General features: G+C 43.6%; 1 protein-coding gene across 1 annotated transcript in view; it reads right to left on the bottom strand.

Moving 5' to 3' along the window:
* PHF2 (PHD finger protein 2) overlaps positions 1–18,060 on the bottom strand; it is a 142,603-nt gene extending 124,543 nt beyond the window's left edge. Inside the window, exon 1 of the mRNA XM_048858016.2 lies at positions 17,194–18,060. Coding sequence (XP_048713973.1) covers positions 17,194–17,291 — 98 coding nt within the window. The 5' untranslated portion in view covers positions 17,292–18,060. The remainder of the gene's footprint in view (positions 1–17,193) is intronic.
* Between the last annotated feature and the right edge of the window lie 847 nt (positions 18,061–18,907).

Raw genomic sequence — 18,907 nt, 5'->3', positions numbered from 1 at the left:
GTGGCCAGACCTGATGGAGGAAAAGTAAGCCAGCATACAGTGGCTCTTGCATTTTTATCTGTAGATGGTTAGGCCTTGGGGTCAGTCTGATCACCCCTGGTAACCTACTCCTGGCATTGGCTAAAATATCCATTTGTCAACCCAGGAAGAAGAAGCTGGACAGGGAGGCTCTCTGTGGATGTGACATCTTCTTCCAAACACTTGTTAGAGCACATCCTCGCTTGGCTCCTTTTTGGAGCATTGGGTTCTGTCCAGAGATCTCTGCTCAATATCCCCTTCTGGATCTCTCATTGTGAGCCTTTGACCCCCTCTCTTCTTTGTATTTTGCCCAGGAAATCAGTCGATCCTTCTGTCTTTGTTGTCCCTCCTCAGTGTTGAGAGAGGCCATTGTAAAATAAATTGGTCTCCTCTGGTAAGGAATTATTCAAACAGGGTGTCTGCCACCAAGAAATCTCTGGGATAGTGCATGAGACTCTTATTCTAGGCTTCCCTAGATGTAGCATCCATATGGAGAGCAGTTGTGTTGGTGCATGTTGGCTAGTGAGATCCTAACTCATTGGGCATCTTGTAGAGTAAGACTAGAATTTTGAATTTTGTGCAGAAATGGACAGGAAAGCAGTGGTGTATGCAAAGCACAAGTGTGGTATGTTCACACCAGTCTTGCTACCTTAATGGGCAAACTGGTGCATGCTGTATGAGTTGTAGTTACCATAGGGCAGTTACATTCAGCTCCTGATACTGACAGCTCCAGTAGCCTAACCTGCAGGTGATGAACGCATGGGTCACAGTGCTTAGGTCTTCAACTGATCAGAGAGGTGGAAAGTGTTCCCTGTCACTGCTGCAATCTGTGTATCTAGGTGCTATGAGGAGTTCAACATAACCCCAAACCTATGCACTACTTTGAAGAATGGTGGTCAGTAGCGTTCCCTCTAATTTTTTACATCCATGTGCGGAATGAATTTTGTTATGTGCACCAATATGGAGGTGAAATGTCACACATCACCTCCATATTGGTGCATGTAACAAAATTCATGTGGTGGGGGTGATGCCGAGGGGTTTGGAGTGTGGGAGGGGGCTCAGAGCTGGGGCAGAGGGTTGGGATGTGGGCTCTGGTTGGGGATGCGGGGTCTGGGGTGTGGCTGGGGATGAGGGGTTCAGGGTCCAGGAGAGGGCTCAGGGCTGGGGCAGAGGGTTGGGGTATAGGGGAATGAGGGCTCTGACTTGGGGTGCAGGCTCTGGGGATGAGGGGTTCAGGGCTGGGGCAGAGGTTTGGGGTGTGGGGGGTGCAGGCTCTGGGGTAGGACAAGGGATGAGAGGTTTGGGGTGCAGGCTGCCTGAGCGCTGCGGTGGGAAAGAAGACTCCCCCCAGTCCTCTCTCGCCATAGCAGCTCGGGGCTGGGGGAGAGATGCCTCTCCCCAGGTGCAGCAGTTCTGGCTGGGCTGGGCCAGGCCGAGGGAGGGGCACCTCTCCCCGCCGCAGCAGGTCCGCGCTGGGGGAGAGGCAACTCCCCCCCCCAGCCCTGAGCCCCTGTGTGGGGCTTAACAGGCAGCTGCACAGCCACGCAGCTTAGAGGGAACTTATGTGGTCAGATGCATTGATGGGGTTGGTACCTTAGCCAGCTTCTGCAAGTGCTTTATTCTTCCTACTAGGGCTATCAATTGCAGCTAATTCATGCAATTAACGGAAAACAAATTAACCAGATTTAAAAAAATAGTGGCAATTAATCACAGTTGTAATTGCACTGTTAAACAATAATAGAATACCAATTTAAAATTATAAATACTTTTGAATGTTTTTCTTTACTGATTTCAATTACAACAGAATACAAAGTGTTCTCATTTTCATGTGACATTGTAAATAAAAAGGAGGCAGCATTATCTCCTGTAAATGTAAACAAACTTGTTTGTCTGAAAGATTGGCTGAACTAGAAGTAGGACTGAGTGGATTTGTAGGCTCTAAAATTTTACACATTGTTTTGTTTTTGACTGCAGTTGTATATATTTTAAAAATCTACATTTGTAAGTTGCACTTTCACAATAAAGAGATTGCACTACAGTACTTGTACAAGGTGAATTGAAAAATACTATTGCTTTTATCTTTTTACAATGCAAATATTTGTAATCAAATACAAACTGAGTCCTGTACAAATATTTGTATTCTGTGTTATAACTGAAATCAATATATTTGAAAGTGTAGAAAAAAGTCCAAAATATTTATAATAATAATATTGCCAATTTAAATTTAACAGTCTGATTAAAACTGCAATTAATCATGACTTTTTAAAGTCTCACAATTGTGATTTTTTTTAAATCGTTTGACAGTGCTACTTCCTACCTTTATCACTTCTGCATTCTCTAAATTATGATTGAACCAAATAATTTTCATCCGTTTATTTCTTTCCAGCACTGAAATGAAGGAAGCTGCATCATTTGAGAAGTATTAGTGCATGTCCATGGTATGCATGGTCTCCCAATAATCTTATATGTATATATAAATATTTCATACAAAAAGCTCCAGGCAAAGAACATATATTGTGCAAAGTAAAGTGCTCATTCGGTTTTTGCACACTTTGACAAACACACGTGCAAATCCAATGAAATCCAGAGATGATATCTATTCATGGAAATTCTCATTCTGCATACACATAACACATATCTACTGTGCCAGTGGAACACTGGGAGATTACTAGTATTAAATGTTTTAACAGTGAACATGCATTAAATATGGGCTTCTTTTCCAGACCAATGTAAGGCTGGTATGACATATGGACTACCTCTTTATCAAATTTCAAGTTTCCAACACCTTCCACTGAAGTGCTAAAAAAAGTCACAACAATTGTTTCTTAGCAGAAAATCTGAATTTTTTTCAATCCTTATATCTTTGAAATATGTTTGATGAAAATTTTAGGGGGAAAAATGTGCTCCTTATCTGGGAGCAAGAATACCTATTTTTGCTGAAATGCTAAAATGTTGAGAAAGTTATAAGCAACTACAAATGATATTTTATAATGGAAACATTTAGGTAACCTTAACTATAAGTGTTGCTACATGTGCTAGCTTTAATACATATGAAAACAGGTTGAAAAATGGGGGGGGAGGAGGGAGAAATCTTCTACAAATGTTTTCATTGAAAAAAAGATCTGCTTTTCACTGGAGCATATTTCCTGTTAGTTTTTGCCCAGCCCTAGCCACTGATATTGAAAATGATGGACAAAAGCACAGAATCCTGCTGGATTCCATGTGACAGGCCTTAGACCGGATCCAATAATGCACTTAAACATGTGCCCAGCTTCCATTATGTGAATAGCTCCATTAATTTCAATAGGCTACTCACACGCTTAAAGTGAAAGAGGTGCTCTGCTGGACTGGGACCACGTACACAGCATGTCTAGTAGAGTGACCAGATAGCAAGTTTGAAAAATCGGGATGGGGTGGGGTATAATAGGTGCCTATATAAGAAAAAGCCCCAAAAATCAGGACCGTCCCTGTAAAATCAGGACATCTGGTCACTCTAGCTAGGTTTTGGGGAGCCTGTCTGAGACAGTGAAGAGCTACCACATTTACTTCTCCTAGGTCTCTTAGGCATTTCTTCAGCCCCTTACAGTCAGGGCCGGCCCTAGACCAAATGGCACTCCAGCTGAAGAGTGCCTTCAGCGCCTCTCCCCCATTTGTTAAACTTTTGAATACCTTACAGCACCCCAAGCCCAGCACCCCAAGCCCAGCACCCCCCAAGCCTGGCACTCCATGTGGTTGCATGGGTCGCCCACCCCTAAATCCAGTCCTGCACAGTCAACAGTACTGAAGACTGCTGAGAGACCAAACAGTGTAATCATGAAGGCTGGTTTGATATCCAAGGCCAAGAGAAAATCATCCATCAGCAAACTGTGCCATATCCCTCCCAGAAGCCTGACTCCAAAGGGTAGAGGATATCAGCAAAGGTGAGAAACCATTGGAGTTTGGTCATCACCACTTTCTTAATAGTTTGTCTAGTTAAGGGAGCTAGGAGACAAGGTGATGATGGTGTCCAGTGTGGGTTACTTCAGAAGTGGCTGGACTACTTCATTCTTTATAGTGGTAGGTAAATTGCCTTCTTCAAAAGAGATAATGATGATTTCAGTTACAGTAGCCAGGTAAACTTTTTACATAGCCTGCTATTTTAACAGTATCATCATAGATACAGATATAGCAGCAATTGTGTTATAAACCCCACAGGTTAAACACTTTGCTGGGATAATGTCACTGTTTTCTAGGATGAATTTAGCTCTGTGTGCGCAGGGGCTTATTACTTGGCCTTTCCAAATCATACTGCACTGACACTTAATGCATATATTCTCAGCCTAGGAATGCATTGTTTAAAAAGTGTTAACATGATTGATCTGTAATGGATTAGATTGTAAAATATCTACCACACTTTCTGCACATTTAACAATTACACCTTTACAAATAAAATTTTGAAGTCATTTAAATAAACTAATAAATCTCTTTTTTGTGGCCTGAAAAGGGAGAAGAGTCAGAGATTGCATGAAGTCTACTAGGGAGCTAGCTACTGCCAATCTGTTCTAAGGGTGTGCCTACACTTTGAGCTAGGGGTGTGATTCCCAGTTCGAAGGGACATACTCATGGTAGCTCTCACTGAGCTAGTGCGCTAAAAACAGAATGCAGCTGCAGCAGTGGGACAGGTAGCACCCCGATTACATGCTGAAGGTCTCAGATAACACTGCAATGGCCACATTCTATTTTTAGGATGCTAGCTCGATGGGAGCTAGCCCAAGTATGATTCGAGATGGGAATCACACCTCTAGCTCCAACTGTAGACATACCCTGTGTGGAAGGTACTCAGACACTATGGAGATGAACAGCAATATGAAAATAACATACCTGAAACAGATGATACACTTCTACTGTTTTCAAATACTAATTTAGAAATAACTGAGGGTTGTTTAAGTTGAGAGAGGAGATACTTTATATGTAAAATAGTGAGGTCTAAGAATTTTTAATACATGCATATTGTGTTCCATGCCACAGATTAGATGCATAAAATGGCTACTGTGAAAAATCTGGTCAATTTAAACAAAACTTAGGATACTTACATTGCAGCGAAGTCTCTGGAGTCATTACAATGCATGATTATACCAGATTTTTTAATACCACTCAACCATGTTTATCTAAATGTAGAGAGTAGATGCAAAACATTTTGAATAAACTCAGTTTCTGATTAACAGGAAAGGAAGTTATTACATCAGAGAAAATTATTGCCCTTTGGCTGACTGGTAGTTGTATTAATTGGAATTATCAGAGTATTACACGACTAGTACAAGTTTATATTTGCTGAGATTTCACGCAGAATTTGAATGTGTAATATAATTAAAGTGTAATATAATTTTGCTCATAAAAGTTCCAGCAAAAAGATCATTCACTTTTAAAACTGACATGCATGCAGTGCTCATGCAAGGCACAAAGATTAACAGCACTGGAGAATGAAGTTGTCCATGCTCAGAACACTGGCAGGCAGCAAAGACTGAGAGTGAACCTTTTCCAGTTTCCCCACTGACACATCTGGTATCCTGATAGGGGGAGTGCCATTAGGGGTGCCATTGCTCATCCAAATCTTGGCCTCTCCACTGGGGCTTTCAAAACGTTGCCAACAGATACAGGGTGAAATCCTGACTCTACTGACCTAAACAGCAAAACACTCATTGACTTCAGAATTTTGCCCAGAGTGGGTTTTGTAATGTGTTTCCTATCTATCTATCACCTAGGTAAAAAATGGAGACCACCAACTCATTTCACAAAGGTCACTGAACAGCCATGAGGTGGTAATAACATCGGCTCTCTGCCAACTTTAACCAGAACCAAAAAAATAACCTGGTGGTAAAAGGCACTACACAGTCATTGCCAATCTCCCAAGCCATCTAGCCCCCTATGTAAAAACTGGAATAATCATAAGAACCATGGAAGAACCATAATAGTTCCATTCACATTACACAGGTTCAAACAGATCAACAAATGGTGACAATGTTAATGGAAGAGTCTGCCTATTAGGGAGAGAAGGAACGGGTTGAGACAGCTGTCAAAAATAAAGGGAAATCATTTTTAAAGAGTTACAATAATCGTGACAAAGTTTCTCTGTCCAGCAACAATTTTTTCCTCATATATGGTTAAATTGTTTTAACTGGTTCTGCAGAAATATTAAACAAAATCTCTACTCTCCCCCACCACAGACATATTCAGGTTACAAACAGTGGGTCTGCTAATCTACCTCCTCCTGGCTCACTGGCAGAATTTATTTCCCTTTACTAACTATACCTGGAAAATGATGCTGTTTGAACCTTTCTGGCTAAAAACTGCCAGCTGCTTAAGGGTCCAATCTTGCACTCATTGAAGTTAACAGACATTTTGTCCTTGAATTGGGCCCCAAATGTGGTTCAGCAACAGGTTTTTGGTTCATGGTGGGCACTGGAGCCTTCTGCTAGATTTTTTTTAATTAAACCTGAATTGTGTCTAATATTTATAACATTATTATACTTTCTGTTGTAAAATCCTTTTATCTTTAAAGGACTTTCACACATACTAGAAGTGCAACTGGACAAGTCTATTACTTGCTGTCAGATGCTAGTATCTCAGTAACACACTTGCAGGCCTGTTCCTATCATAGAAGTGTCTACAGTTACTATCATTTAGATCCATATTTTCTAAAATATCCACTAATTTGGGGTTCCTTGACTTTTGAGCTCCTAAACTGAGAGACTACAGGCTGCCTTTGAGACAACTGTTAAGCGTTCGTTATCCTATTTGCTATGAATAAAAATTGGGTACTCAGCACTCTGAAAATGAGGCTCAAACTGTCTCATGTTGGACCCTTTTGCAAATTTGGGCCATTATATATTCTAACAAACAGGTTTAAATACAAGACTTTATATTTCCAGTCCCACACCTATCAATAAGGACCACTCTTTTTCATCATGCTATAGTGCTTGAGCCTCAAGCACCCAGGCACTGAAAACCTGTGAGCTTTCTAATCAATAGTCAAACTGAGTCCTAAAACAAAGCACTGTTCAGGAGTGAAAAGCCCACTCAGCTCGAAAGTCAGCATTACAGCGCTAGATATCATGCTAACAGCTACGGAATACTAGTTTGCTACCTGGGCAGTGTTCCAAAAGGGAACAGAAAACCCAAAGATAAAAGAACTGACTATTCTGAGGAAGCTAATCCACTTTCTCCTTGCATGCATATCTGAACAAGGAGCCCGTACTTTAGAAATAAAGTGCTGTGTAACTACTGAAGTGCTTTGCCTGGGGTTGTCAGTATTAGAATTCTGGAACCTCAGAGTTAAGGTCAACTTGCAGTTTCCATTGTAAACTTTTTATTTTTAGGGCTGTGTAATTCAACCTTTTTCCATTCACACCAAGTTTTGGCCCTTTGGCAGTTTTTTTCCAGAAAATAAAACAGGATGCATTATTAATAATTTGACAATCCACAGTGTATATGGAGAATATTCTCTGTTTTTATTAATAAATGCATGCAAAGCAGTCTTGATATTATGACTGACATCACAAGGTCTCTGGAGATACTGGAGTATCAATCAGAAGTATCCTACAGCATGTTAAGATTGTTATAGTTTCCACTGTAAATCTCTTTCCATAGTTACGTATCTCAAAACAAGAAAAGTGGTGAAACAATTACCTCTGGGTCATTCTATGGGATCAAGAACTCAACACTGACGGGCTTCACAATATTGTTTTGCTTTACCTGCTGGTCAGAGTTCATTTGCAGCTGAAAACTATGTTTTGATAATTAGCATGGGAACTTAATTCTGAATCCCATATTTATGAAGGAAGGCTAAGTGTGGAGTTCCTGATCTGATTAGAAAGCCAATGAAAATTTGATCTCCCCTTAAAAGACTGCAACAAAAGGAAGTACAGAGACTCCACATGGATTTGAATGTTGAGTGGTACTTTAAATTCTTTAAACTCTTTTTAAACTTCCAGAATAATGTAAAGGCCTCGGATAGCTAAAGTGACGCCAATTTTTAAAAAGGGCTCCAGAGGCAATCCCGGCAATTACAGGCCGGTAAGCCTGACTTCAGTACCAGGCAAACTGGTTGAAACTATAGACATAAACATAGAGATGAACATAATTTGTTGGGGAAGAGTCAACACGGTTTTTGTAAAGGGAAAATCAGACCTCACCAATCTACTAGAATTCTTTGAGGGGGTCAACAGGCATGTGGACTAGGGGGATCCAGTGGATATAGTGTACAGCAACACCTCGCTTAACGTTGTAGTTATGTTCCTGAAAAATGCTACTTTAAGCGAAACGATGTTAAGTGAATCCAATTTCCCCATAAGAATTAATGTAAATAGGGGGGATTAGGTTCCAGGGAAATTTTTTTCACCATTCAAAAGACTATTATACACACACACACATATATACACAGCATAAGTTTTAAACAAACAATTTAATACTGTACACAGCAATGATGATTGTGAAGTCTGATTGAGGTGGTGAAGTCAGAGGGTGGAAGACGGTGGGATATTTCCCAGGGAATGCCTTACTGCTAAATGATGAACTAGCATTTGGCTGAGCCCTCAAGGGTTAATACATTGTTGTTAATGTAGCCTCACACTCTACAAGACAGCACAAACAGAGGGAGGGGAGACACCATGCTAGAGAGAGACATGCATTGCCCCTTTAAGTACGCTGACCCCACTCTAAGTACACTGCCTTTTTAAGTAGATCAGCAAGTTGAGACAGCAGCTGCTGCCAGCAAGCTCCCTCCGTCCTGAGCTGTGTTGTGTCCGTCCCACCCCCCCGCCCCGGTGGAGATGGGTTAAAGGAGTGGAGGGCAGGAGAAGGGGGAGGGGGACACCCTGACATTAGCACTCCTGTCCCCCACCCCTGCACAGCAAGCAAGAGGCTCCGGGGAGGGCAGGAGCAGCACATGGCAGTGGGGGGAGGGACAGCTGAACTGCCCGGCAATTGATAGCCTGCTGGGCGGCTGCCACACAGGGAACTTAGGGGAGCGGGGAGCTGATGGGGGTCTGCCAGCCCACCCTGGTTCCAAACCCCCACCAGCTAGCTCCAACGGGCTGCTCTTCCTGCAGGTAGTGGACAAAGCAGGTAGCTGCCAAACAATGTTATAATGGAGCATTGCGCAACTTTAAAGGAGCACGTTCCCTAATTGATCAGCAATGAAACAACATTAACCGAGAGGACTTTAAGTGAGGAGTTACTGTACTTAGATTTTCAGAAAGCCTTTGACAAGGTCCCTCTTAAGCAAAGTAAGGGATAAGAGAGAAGGTCCTCACATGGATTGGCAACTGGTTAAAAGATAGGAAACAAAGGATAGGAATAAATGGTCAGTTTTCAGAATGGAGAGAGGTAAATAGTGGTGTCCCCCTGGGGTATGTACTGGGATACAGCCTATTCAACATATTCATAAATGATCTGGAAAAAGGGGTAAACAATGAGGTGGCAAAATTTGCAGATGTCACAAAACTACTCAAGATAGTTAAGTCCCAGGCAGACTCAAAGAGCTACAAAAAGATCTCTCAAAACTGTGTGACTGGGCAACAAAACGGCAGATGAAATTCAATGTTGATAAATGCAAAGTGATGCACACTGGAAAACATAATCCCAACTATACATATAAAATGATGGGGTCTAATTTAGCTGTTACCATTCAAGAAAGAGATCTTGGAGTCAGTGTGGCTAGTTCTCTGAAAACATCCACTCAATGTGCAGCGGCAGTGAAAAAAAGCGAACAGATAATAAGACAGAGAATAGCATGTTGCCCGAGTCTATATAAATCCATGGTATGCCCACATCTTGAATACTGCATGCAGATGTGGTCGCCCCATCTCAAAAAAGATATATTGGAATTGGAAAAGGTTCAGAAAAGGCCAACAAAAATTACTAGGGGCATGGAACGGCTTCCGCATGAGGAGAGATTAATAAGACTGGGACTTTTCAGCTTGGAAAAGAGATGACTAAAGGGGGACATGATTGAGGCCTCTAAAATCATGACTGATGTGGAGAGTGTTATTTACTCCTCATCACATCAGAACTAGGGGTCACTAAATGAAATTAATAGGCAGCAGGTGTAAAACAAACAAAAGGAAGTATTTCTTCACACAGCACACAGGTAACCTGTGGAATTCTTTTTGCCAGAGGATGTTGTGAAGGCCAAGACTATAACAGGGATCAAAAAAGAACTAGATAAATTCATAGAGGATAGGTCCATCAATGGCTATTAGCCAGGATGGGCAGGGATAGCATCCCTAGCCTCTGTTTGCCAGAAGCTGGGAATGGGCGACAGGGGATGGATCACTTGATGATTACCTGTTCTGTTCATTCCCTCTGGGGCACCCGGTATTAGGCACTGTCAGAAGACAGGATACTGGGCTAGATGGACCTTTGATCTGACCCAGTATGGCCTTTCTTATGTTCTTATGTTGTTCCTGATCCTACTCCCATTGAAATAAATGATAAAACAAACATTGACTTCAATGGAAGCAGGCTTAAAATGTATTTTTATATTAGTTTCAAACACTGTTGCACCAGGTTTCAAACAAACAAGTTAGTTTTTTTAAAAAGCAGACAATTCCCACTAAGGGCTTGTCTACATGGGGAAAATGACTGGAATAACTACTCCTGAATAGCTCTGCGTGTGAATACTCTGTTCCAAAATAATTAGTGTGCTTTGTGGAACAATTTATTCCACAACAGCTATTCAAGTAAGTTTCCCTGTATAGACCAGCCCTTAATGCGGATTATTCCTTTAGGGTACTCTGAAACACCTAAAATCTTTAAGATATAAAATTAAACAACTAAACATATGCAACTTTTTTCATATTTTTAATTCCCTGTACTAAATGAAACACTGTTTGTACAGTGTAAATCTGCAAAACACATTGACACTTGATAATATTGAGGGAAACTAGTCAGTAAGATTCAAAACAGGATTTATATTTATACAAACAGGAGTTGAATCTATAGTTACAATCTTCCATTGTATGGTATTGCAAACCAAAGTGCATTATGAGGAGTTTATACCTTAATCCAAGCATCCAGAATTGGCCGCTGTCAGACATAAGATACTAGACTAGATAGAACATTGATAGGAACTTAGAATTTCCATACCAAAAGAGAGCTATTTCCCAATAATGGTCAATACTCCAGCTGGTATTCATCTTAAGTATCAATGCATCAGGTTTAGCACACTCAGTTTTATTCTACCTGTGGGAACTGTGGGTGTTACCCTTGTCATTCTAAATAGCTAATCATTTTTTAATCTTACTAAGTTATTTACCACGATGATTTCTTGTGGCAGAGGGTTCCATGGCTTAAATATATGTGGTGCAAAAAAAAAAAAAAAAAGTATTTCCCTTTCTTCTTTCTATTTAGTGAATGATTGTATGTACCCCTCCTATGGCATCTGGGTGCCTGATATAAATGAATGAAACGCCATGTTAAACTCCCACAGCTAAGAGGATAAACAACTCACCTTCCTGTACCTATCAACCTTAATAAATAAGCCAATATTGTTCCATAGTTAAGGAAATACTTGAACAAAAAGCCTTGCCTTGCTCTGCTCTAAAGTTCAGAAAACTTTAGATTCTGGCACACTTCCAGAATGAGCAAGTATGATAGCTGGGTCTTGCCACTGAACAGGTCTCCCTCCAGCCTTCAAGGGGTTTGCATTCATAGGCTGTCAGTCAAAGAACCCTGGGAGGCACGGATCAGCATTCACGTCACACTCCCTGTCAGTACCCGGCCTGGGCCAGCTAATGTTCTAACCAGAAATCCAAATTTGGTGATGAATCCTGGTCATGCGCTATCTGAGGCACAGATGCGCATAAGCTAAGAAGAGTCAAAGCACCTTAGCTGATTTCAGCTGCAGCGTGGGTTCAAAAGAAGGGAGGCTCTCCCTAAGGCAGGCAGGTACCATACCATACATGGTTTTATATATTAGAACCCACACCCTCCATTGCTCCTGGAAGCAGATGAGAAGCCTGTGCAGTTCACAGAGCCACCAAACCACTCCACCAAGTTGGAGGTCCACTGCATTCTACATTAGCTAAACATTCCAAGTGGTTGCTAAAGGTAGCCGAGGTAGAGCACGCTGCAGTCGTCAAACCTGGAGGTGACAGTGTCACTTTAAAGAAAGGCGGTAACCTCGTAAATCACCACAGATGAAAGACAGCACCATGAGCTACCACTGCTACCTGGGAAGCCAAGAGCAGCTGGGAATCTAAAAGTATCCCAAGAGAGTGAATCTCTTTGGGAAAGGACGGACATTCTCCATTAACAAACAGAGCAGCTAAACTCCTATCGGCAACTCCTCAGGTTGTTTTCCCTAGCCAACATGCATCACCTCCATCATTTGTGGGTTGAGCTTCAGCCAACTTGTTTTCGCAGGGCCTGGACAGAACAAGGAAATTATTCAGTCTCAATCTAATGAGAAGCACAAACAAGGAGGTCATCTTCATATTGGTGACACTGTAGCCCCAAACATTAACACAAACACTCTCAAAGGGCCTTGTGCATGTTGCACGGAAGGGACAGCAGTATGGAACCACAGATGAGAAGAGCTTCACAGACCCTCTGAAACTATTCCAAAAGGAAAGAGCAGAACCAGTGAAGAACAGTTCCACTCACCCCTTTTACACCCTGCCAACATATCAGGACCACCACCTGGGCAACAATATGAAAAGCTCTAGTTCTTACAAAATCATCAGACTCTTGACTTTTGTCTATGGCCAGGAGTTCATCAACCAACAATATGAATGTAATCACTATAACATACCCAATCCTGAAACCAAAATGATAGGAATCCAGAAAATAAAAAGACGCCTACTGAAGTGTAATCTTCCCCAAAAATGAAAAGTTTGAAACATGGTAATAACTGGCAACTGGAGAGATAATTAACATTAAGAGATGGCTTCTTGAGAAAGGTCTAACCATTGTTTCTTTAAGGATGTTTGGTATCTTGTTCTCCCAAGAGAAGGTAACAAACCCAAAAAGCTTCTGACTGGCTTTCACCAGGCATGAGAAACCTGGATCTCTCTCAGGTAATTTTGTCAGATAATATCATGGAGTAATGATGTCCAAACTGGTGTCCATGGACCACTAGAGATCTGCAGAGCACTTCCTGGTGGTCTGCAGAGAGCTGGCTAGTCAGTTAGCACTTGCTCCTCATTCTTATTTCCAGATGCTAAAGTACATTAAATGAAAGCCTAAAATAAATTTAATACTTTTCTAATATTAATTTCCTATATAAGCAATTGTTGCAGTTGCCACGGGGATGTTATTCAATGTCAAATGAGAGGAGACATTAGGAATGTGATGTGAAGTAGCCCATGAAATATCTCTATTAAGATGTGGTGCACGCTACAAAAACGTTTGGAAAGCCCCATCACAGAGGAATCAGGAAAACACCTGAGCCATTTCCACAAAAACAAAATAGGGATTATGGAATTTTTAAGAAATCCCACAGCCTACCACGGTACTTGAAGAAATCAATAAAGTTCTCCCCCTTCAAAAATTACTAATTTTGATGAGCTTCTTTGTACATTGATTAGTTTGAATATTAAGACAATGTATTAAGCTTGCAAATAATTCAGAAATAAAATGAACTTTGTTGTGACTATCATAAGTGCACAGAATGTGTGACATGAGTTTAAGATTGTTATGTATATTTTATTGAAACAAATTACATTATTTTAAAAATAATAGTTTTTGGTGGTAGTGTAAAATATACACACACATACAAACTTGCAAGATTGAGGTCTCTAAAAGACACCCATGATTTTTTAAAAAAACTAAACCACCAGGTATGTTTTTTCTATTTATTACCTCTTTGTGCTTATATTATGAAAAAAGGCAAATAGGGGCATCCAAATGGCCTTTCTCTTCTATCATACCACTTCTTCTGCGTCTCTTCTTCAAAGTAAATACCAAGTCTTTTTAATCTCTCCTTGTGTGGAAGCCCCATCTTTCTCAAAGTCCCTAGTTATTTTTAGAGTCCACCTCTGAAACCTTTATGTTTGCTGCTATTTCTATTTAAGATCATTAAAACTGAACACAGTTTGCAAGGTGAAGATACACCAACTGTTTGCTATTACGTTCTTTCCCTTCTAATACCACGTAGAACATCCTATTTCACTATCACTGAGCTTTGTCTTCATTGAGCTGTCCACAGACATGCAGAGATCATTTTTCTGAGCATTTCCCTTCAAAACCCATCAGTGTATACAAGTATCTTAACTAGTCCCTTCTTACTTACTTGTCTATGTTGACTTTACTGTGCCACCATTCGGTCTTAAAACCCTGAGTTTTAGGTCCTACTTGAGTTCTCACAATCCTCTTTAGTCTTGGCTATTTAATTTTTATCACCTCTCTGTCACCCCTCTCTTCCAAATCCTTAACAAACATGAGATACTGCACACCACTTTGGAAATTTGTCTAGTTCATAACCCTAGAGCACCCCACTACTAACATTTTCACCTACAAGAACTGGCCATTAATTCACACTCTTTGCTTCACATTTCTGAACCACTTTTTAAATCCATGATGAGACTTTACCTCTCCCCCCACAGTTAACAAGTTTCTATAATAACCTCTTGGAAGGAAGTTTATCAAATTCCTTTTGAAATACCTCTATAAACTATCTCCAGCTCAGTCTCCATTAGTTGGTTTCGGGCCTGCTCCAGTACCCACTGACATCAGTGACAGTGAAAACAAGCCCTTAGCCTGCTCCAACCTATCTCCTTTATCTGGTATTCTGTGAGAACTCTTCAAAAGAGTTAACAGGAGAGAGTCACAATTTACCCTTACAGAATACCTATCACACGATGTGCACTCAGTTTAGGAGCTTAACACACTCTTTAAATGATTTTCCTATTATTTTTCCAATAGTTTTTAACTAAGCTACTTCGTTCTTGAATTCTTTTAGAACTAAGAGATAAATTACATCTTTGGCCCTGGTGATTGACTCTATTTTAATTTCACTTATTTTTTGATACTTCGATCTGTCACAGTATCTGACCTTTACTACTTATAAAGAATTGCTTTTTACGTCCACCTTTCCATCCTGAGGGACTCGCAGTCACACTGACCCTCCTGATGGCTTCCAACAGTACTCTAAATAAACTTAGAAGAATATCTTATTATTTTGTATACTTCTGGCTACTTACTCCTCAAGTTTCCTCTTGGTTTTTCAAATAACTACTGGAGATGTTTTCCATCCTATTAGTATAATTTGAGTCAATTTTTAAAAGGACACCATTTTAATTCTAAACCTCTGGTACCTTGCTGTTCAACCCCCCTCTACGTTTCCCTTGATTTTAATTGTTGTTGATCTGGAGTACCCAAGTCTTGTATGACTCTAATAAGTTTATTTTTAAACAATCCTCAAGGTGATTCTCTGAGTTTTAATCCCCTTAACTTTCTTTACATTATTTTTAACTAACTTCCCCATTCCTAAAAGAAAAAGAAAGGTTCTTGAAGTTCAGTTTCACAGTATTTGTTCCTCTAAATAACACCCCCACCCCAGAAGAGCTCTGTTTAAGCTCCAAAGCTTGTCTCTCTCAACAACAGAAATTGGTCCAATATTGTCACTTACATAAAACCTCAACCATACATTCTATACCATGGTTTAATATGAAATAAATAAAAAGAGAAGCCTCTCCCTTTGTCTGCTCCTGAACAAACTCTCCCAAACATCATTTCCCCCCTCCTCACGAAAGTTGTGGAGATATAAAGTTCAGTCACTTCATAGCTGACTAGCTGTAAGTCACCTGGGGGCTCTGTTTTGTTCGGGCAATCCCTGTGATCCCAGAAACTTACTGTTGTGACACCAAGATCATAGCAATGCTGTTGACTCAGCGATAATGCAATGTAGCGGTTACATGACAAAGGGGCAAAGCAACGTATTCCGAACCCACGCTCCCCCAGTAGCGATACAATGAGAGAGGGCAGGGGCGGCGGCACCCATTCTGCTGAGTGTCACTGACCGCAGGGTTAAACGACTGCAATAGGTTAGTTTTGCTGTTAAATTGTTAACACGCTGCTAATTGTCAATGGGCTCCGAAGTCCCCTCCCTTTGCTCTAGGCACCGCTTGAAAACCGTGGGGTGACAGTCACAGGGGGCTGCTCTGGGGCGTGGGGGGCTCAGTCACAGGGGGCTGCTATGTGGTGGGAGGTCAAAGGGTAGCTAGGAGGTGGGGGGGTCAGTCATGGGGGGCTGTTAGGCGGTGGGAGGTCTGGGGGCTGCTCGGGGGTCTCGCCCCCCACGTCCCTGGGCACACTGGCGTGGCTCGGTGCAGCCCCCGAGGGGCCCTGCCGTGGCAGGGGCGGGCTGTGAGCTAGCGGGTTCTTCCTCCCCCCGCCGGGCGCGAAGCGCGCCCAGCGGCGCCCCTGCTCCCGGGGCAAGCCGGCTCCCACCGCAGCGGCCGGGGGCTGCCAGCCCGGCCCCTACCCGCCTCTCGGGGTCTTGCTCGCAGCCCGCCTTGCCGCTGCGGGGCCCGCGCTCGCCTGTCTCCGAGCCCCCTTCCCCCGCCCATGTGCCGCGGGCCGGGCGGGCCCTGCCCGGCGCTCGGCTCAGGCTGCTCCGGCCATTGTGCCCGTCACACGGGAGCCGAGCCGCCCGCGCGCCACAGCGGAGCCCGGCCCAGCGGCCGCCGCCTCCCCGGGACAAGCTCCCGCGAGCCCGGCCACCGCAAGCTCTGCGTCCGCTGCTGCAAGCCCCCGGCCGGCAGCCAGCCAGCCCCGCCGTGCAGCCGCTTCCCCGGGCCCCGCACAACGAGCCCACCAGGCAGCGGTGCAATGGTCCGGAAAGCAGGCGTGAGCCAGAGCCGCCCCCGCCCCCGCCAGGACAATAGCCCCCCATGACCGGGGCGGGGGGGGGTGTTAGGCACTGTGCTGAGAACCGAACATTTACAAAACAACCCCCCCCCCCCCAAAAAAAAGCCCCAGCAGCGAGGGCCGGGGGCAGCGAGGCTCCTCCTCCTCCTCTCCAAAAAGGCCTGTTGGAAAACTGCACACAGCAACAGCAGCGGCGGCAGCTCCGCCGCCTGCCTCCCTCTGCCCCGGAGAGACAAGGCGGCGAAGGGCGAGAAGGGGCGATCGCAGCCCGAGCGGGGTGCGGGGGAGGAAGGGGGGGGAACAGCAGGCCCGAGCCCTTTGTGTTACCTGCCGTGGAACCAGTCCTTGCAGGCATCGCACTCGATCATGAAGCGGGTTACGTCGTAGGGCAGCCTGCAGATGCAATAGACGGGCACCGTCGCCATGTTAGCTGAGCTCCCTTCAAAACAACACTGGACTCCCAGGCAAGCGAGCAGGGCTGGCGGCGGCTCCTGCCGCTCGGTAGCTGGCGGTTTCTCCTTCCAAAACGCAAGCAAAAAAATTGCAATGTCGAGAGACGGAGCGGGGAGGGGAAGGGGGGGAAGAGAAGAAGGGTGGAAAAAAAAATCAGATAATGCAATTACAGCTCCTCAAGGGCGAGCTCGCAATGTCAGAAAAATAATAAAGGGCTTCCCAAACTTTGGCTGCATGCTCCTCTCTGGCTCTGCGAGCTCCAGGCAAGCTGGGGCTTTTTTGTGTGTTGTTGTTGGTAAATGATTATTATCCAAAATGTTTGGCGAAATGCATTATATTGCGTGCCCCCTGGTGACAGTACAGTACCGCGGCTTTTCATAAACACTCCGAAATGTAGCCCTTTCCTTGTAATGTCCTTACGTCAGCTTGCAACATTGTAATATTTCCTCCGATGGGGCTGGGGAGGGAGGCTGCAGAAGGGGAGGCGAATCTGAAAACTCAGAGCTTGGCACCGGGCAAAATACTAGCGAGGGGGGGACGGGGCTGGGAGGGGAGGTAACCCACCTTGCTGAGAAAAACAAACAGGGCTGGGTGTAAAAACGGGGACGAGTAAAAGGAGGGAGATTTAAAAGAAATAAACGACGAGTGGAGATGGGCTGCTCGGAATGCCAAGATCTCGCAATCGTTCCGCACTGCAAGGAGAGACTTTAAAAAAACTGGCCTTAAAAACAAAAATCGGTCTCCAGATTCGAGAGGGACAGTGTGTGTGTGTGTGTGTGCCCCCCCGCCAGACTACACACCTGCAAAACGAGTGACACCTGCCAGCAGGGCCGAATAAAGGAGGTGGGGGGATTAAATGAACTTAGCTGTTAATATAACAGGTCTGAGCGCGGGAATGTCCAAAAAGGGTCCTAAAAGCGGGGCAGCGACTCCGCTTTTAAAGAGACATAAGTAAGGGCTTTAAAAAGTTATTTCGTTCCATGCTGCACACAGCGCAGGGCGGCCAAGGAGCTGTGCTCCCTGCAGAGACGGGAATCGGGAGTGAATTCAAACAAGGAACCCACACCGCCAGATCTATATTCCCTTGGGAAAGGATTCTGCACCAGGGAGGCGTCCGAGAGAGCAGCCTTCCCAACGCTGAGAAGGGGGGGCTGCAGGAAAACGCTTCTGAAGACACACAGCTTCCAGGCAACACTTTTTGGAACAGGCTTGTTTTGTTTGCGGTGCCCATCGCCGACAGCGCGTTGAAGGAAAATAATAAAGCTTTCCGCACGGACCAGCTGGTCCCTTGCGTTCTGTGGCGCTTCTTTTCTGCGATCCTGTTTGCAAACGAGAAGCATAAAACATGTCCTTTATGATCAGTTTCTGTTTGCACCGGATGTGACACTTGCACAGCGTTGTTTCTAATATGCCTTGTCCATTGAATTCCAGCCGCCGGTTCAAACTTTTGTAAAATGTCACTTGTCCCTTTTTCTCATGGTGATTCCTAACTTTAGTCATTTGATTGATTCAAATGGTCATAAACCTTCCCCCAGAGCTATTAACATATTCTCCAGCACCCTCAAAAGCAGCAGTTTGTAAAGTACAC

Source organism: Caretta caretta, chromosome 7 (genome assembly GCF_965140235.1).
Source record: "Caretta caretta isolate rCarCar2 chromosome 7, rCarCar1.hap1, whole genome shotgun sequence".
Taxonomy (NCBI): Eukaryota; Metazoa; Chordata; order Testudines; family Cheloniidae; genus Caretta; species Caretta caretta.
The sequence above is the reverse complement of the archived record's forward strand: the minus strand, read 5'-3'. Positions and strand labels throughout refer to the sequence as shown.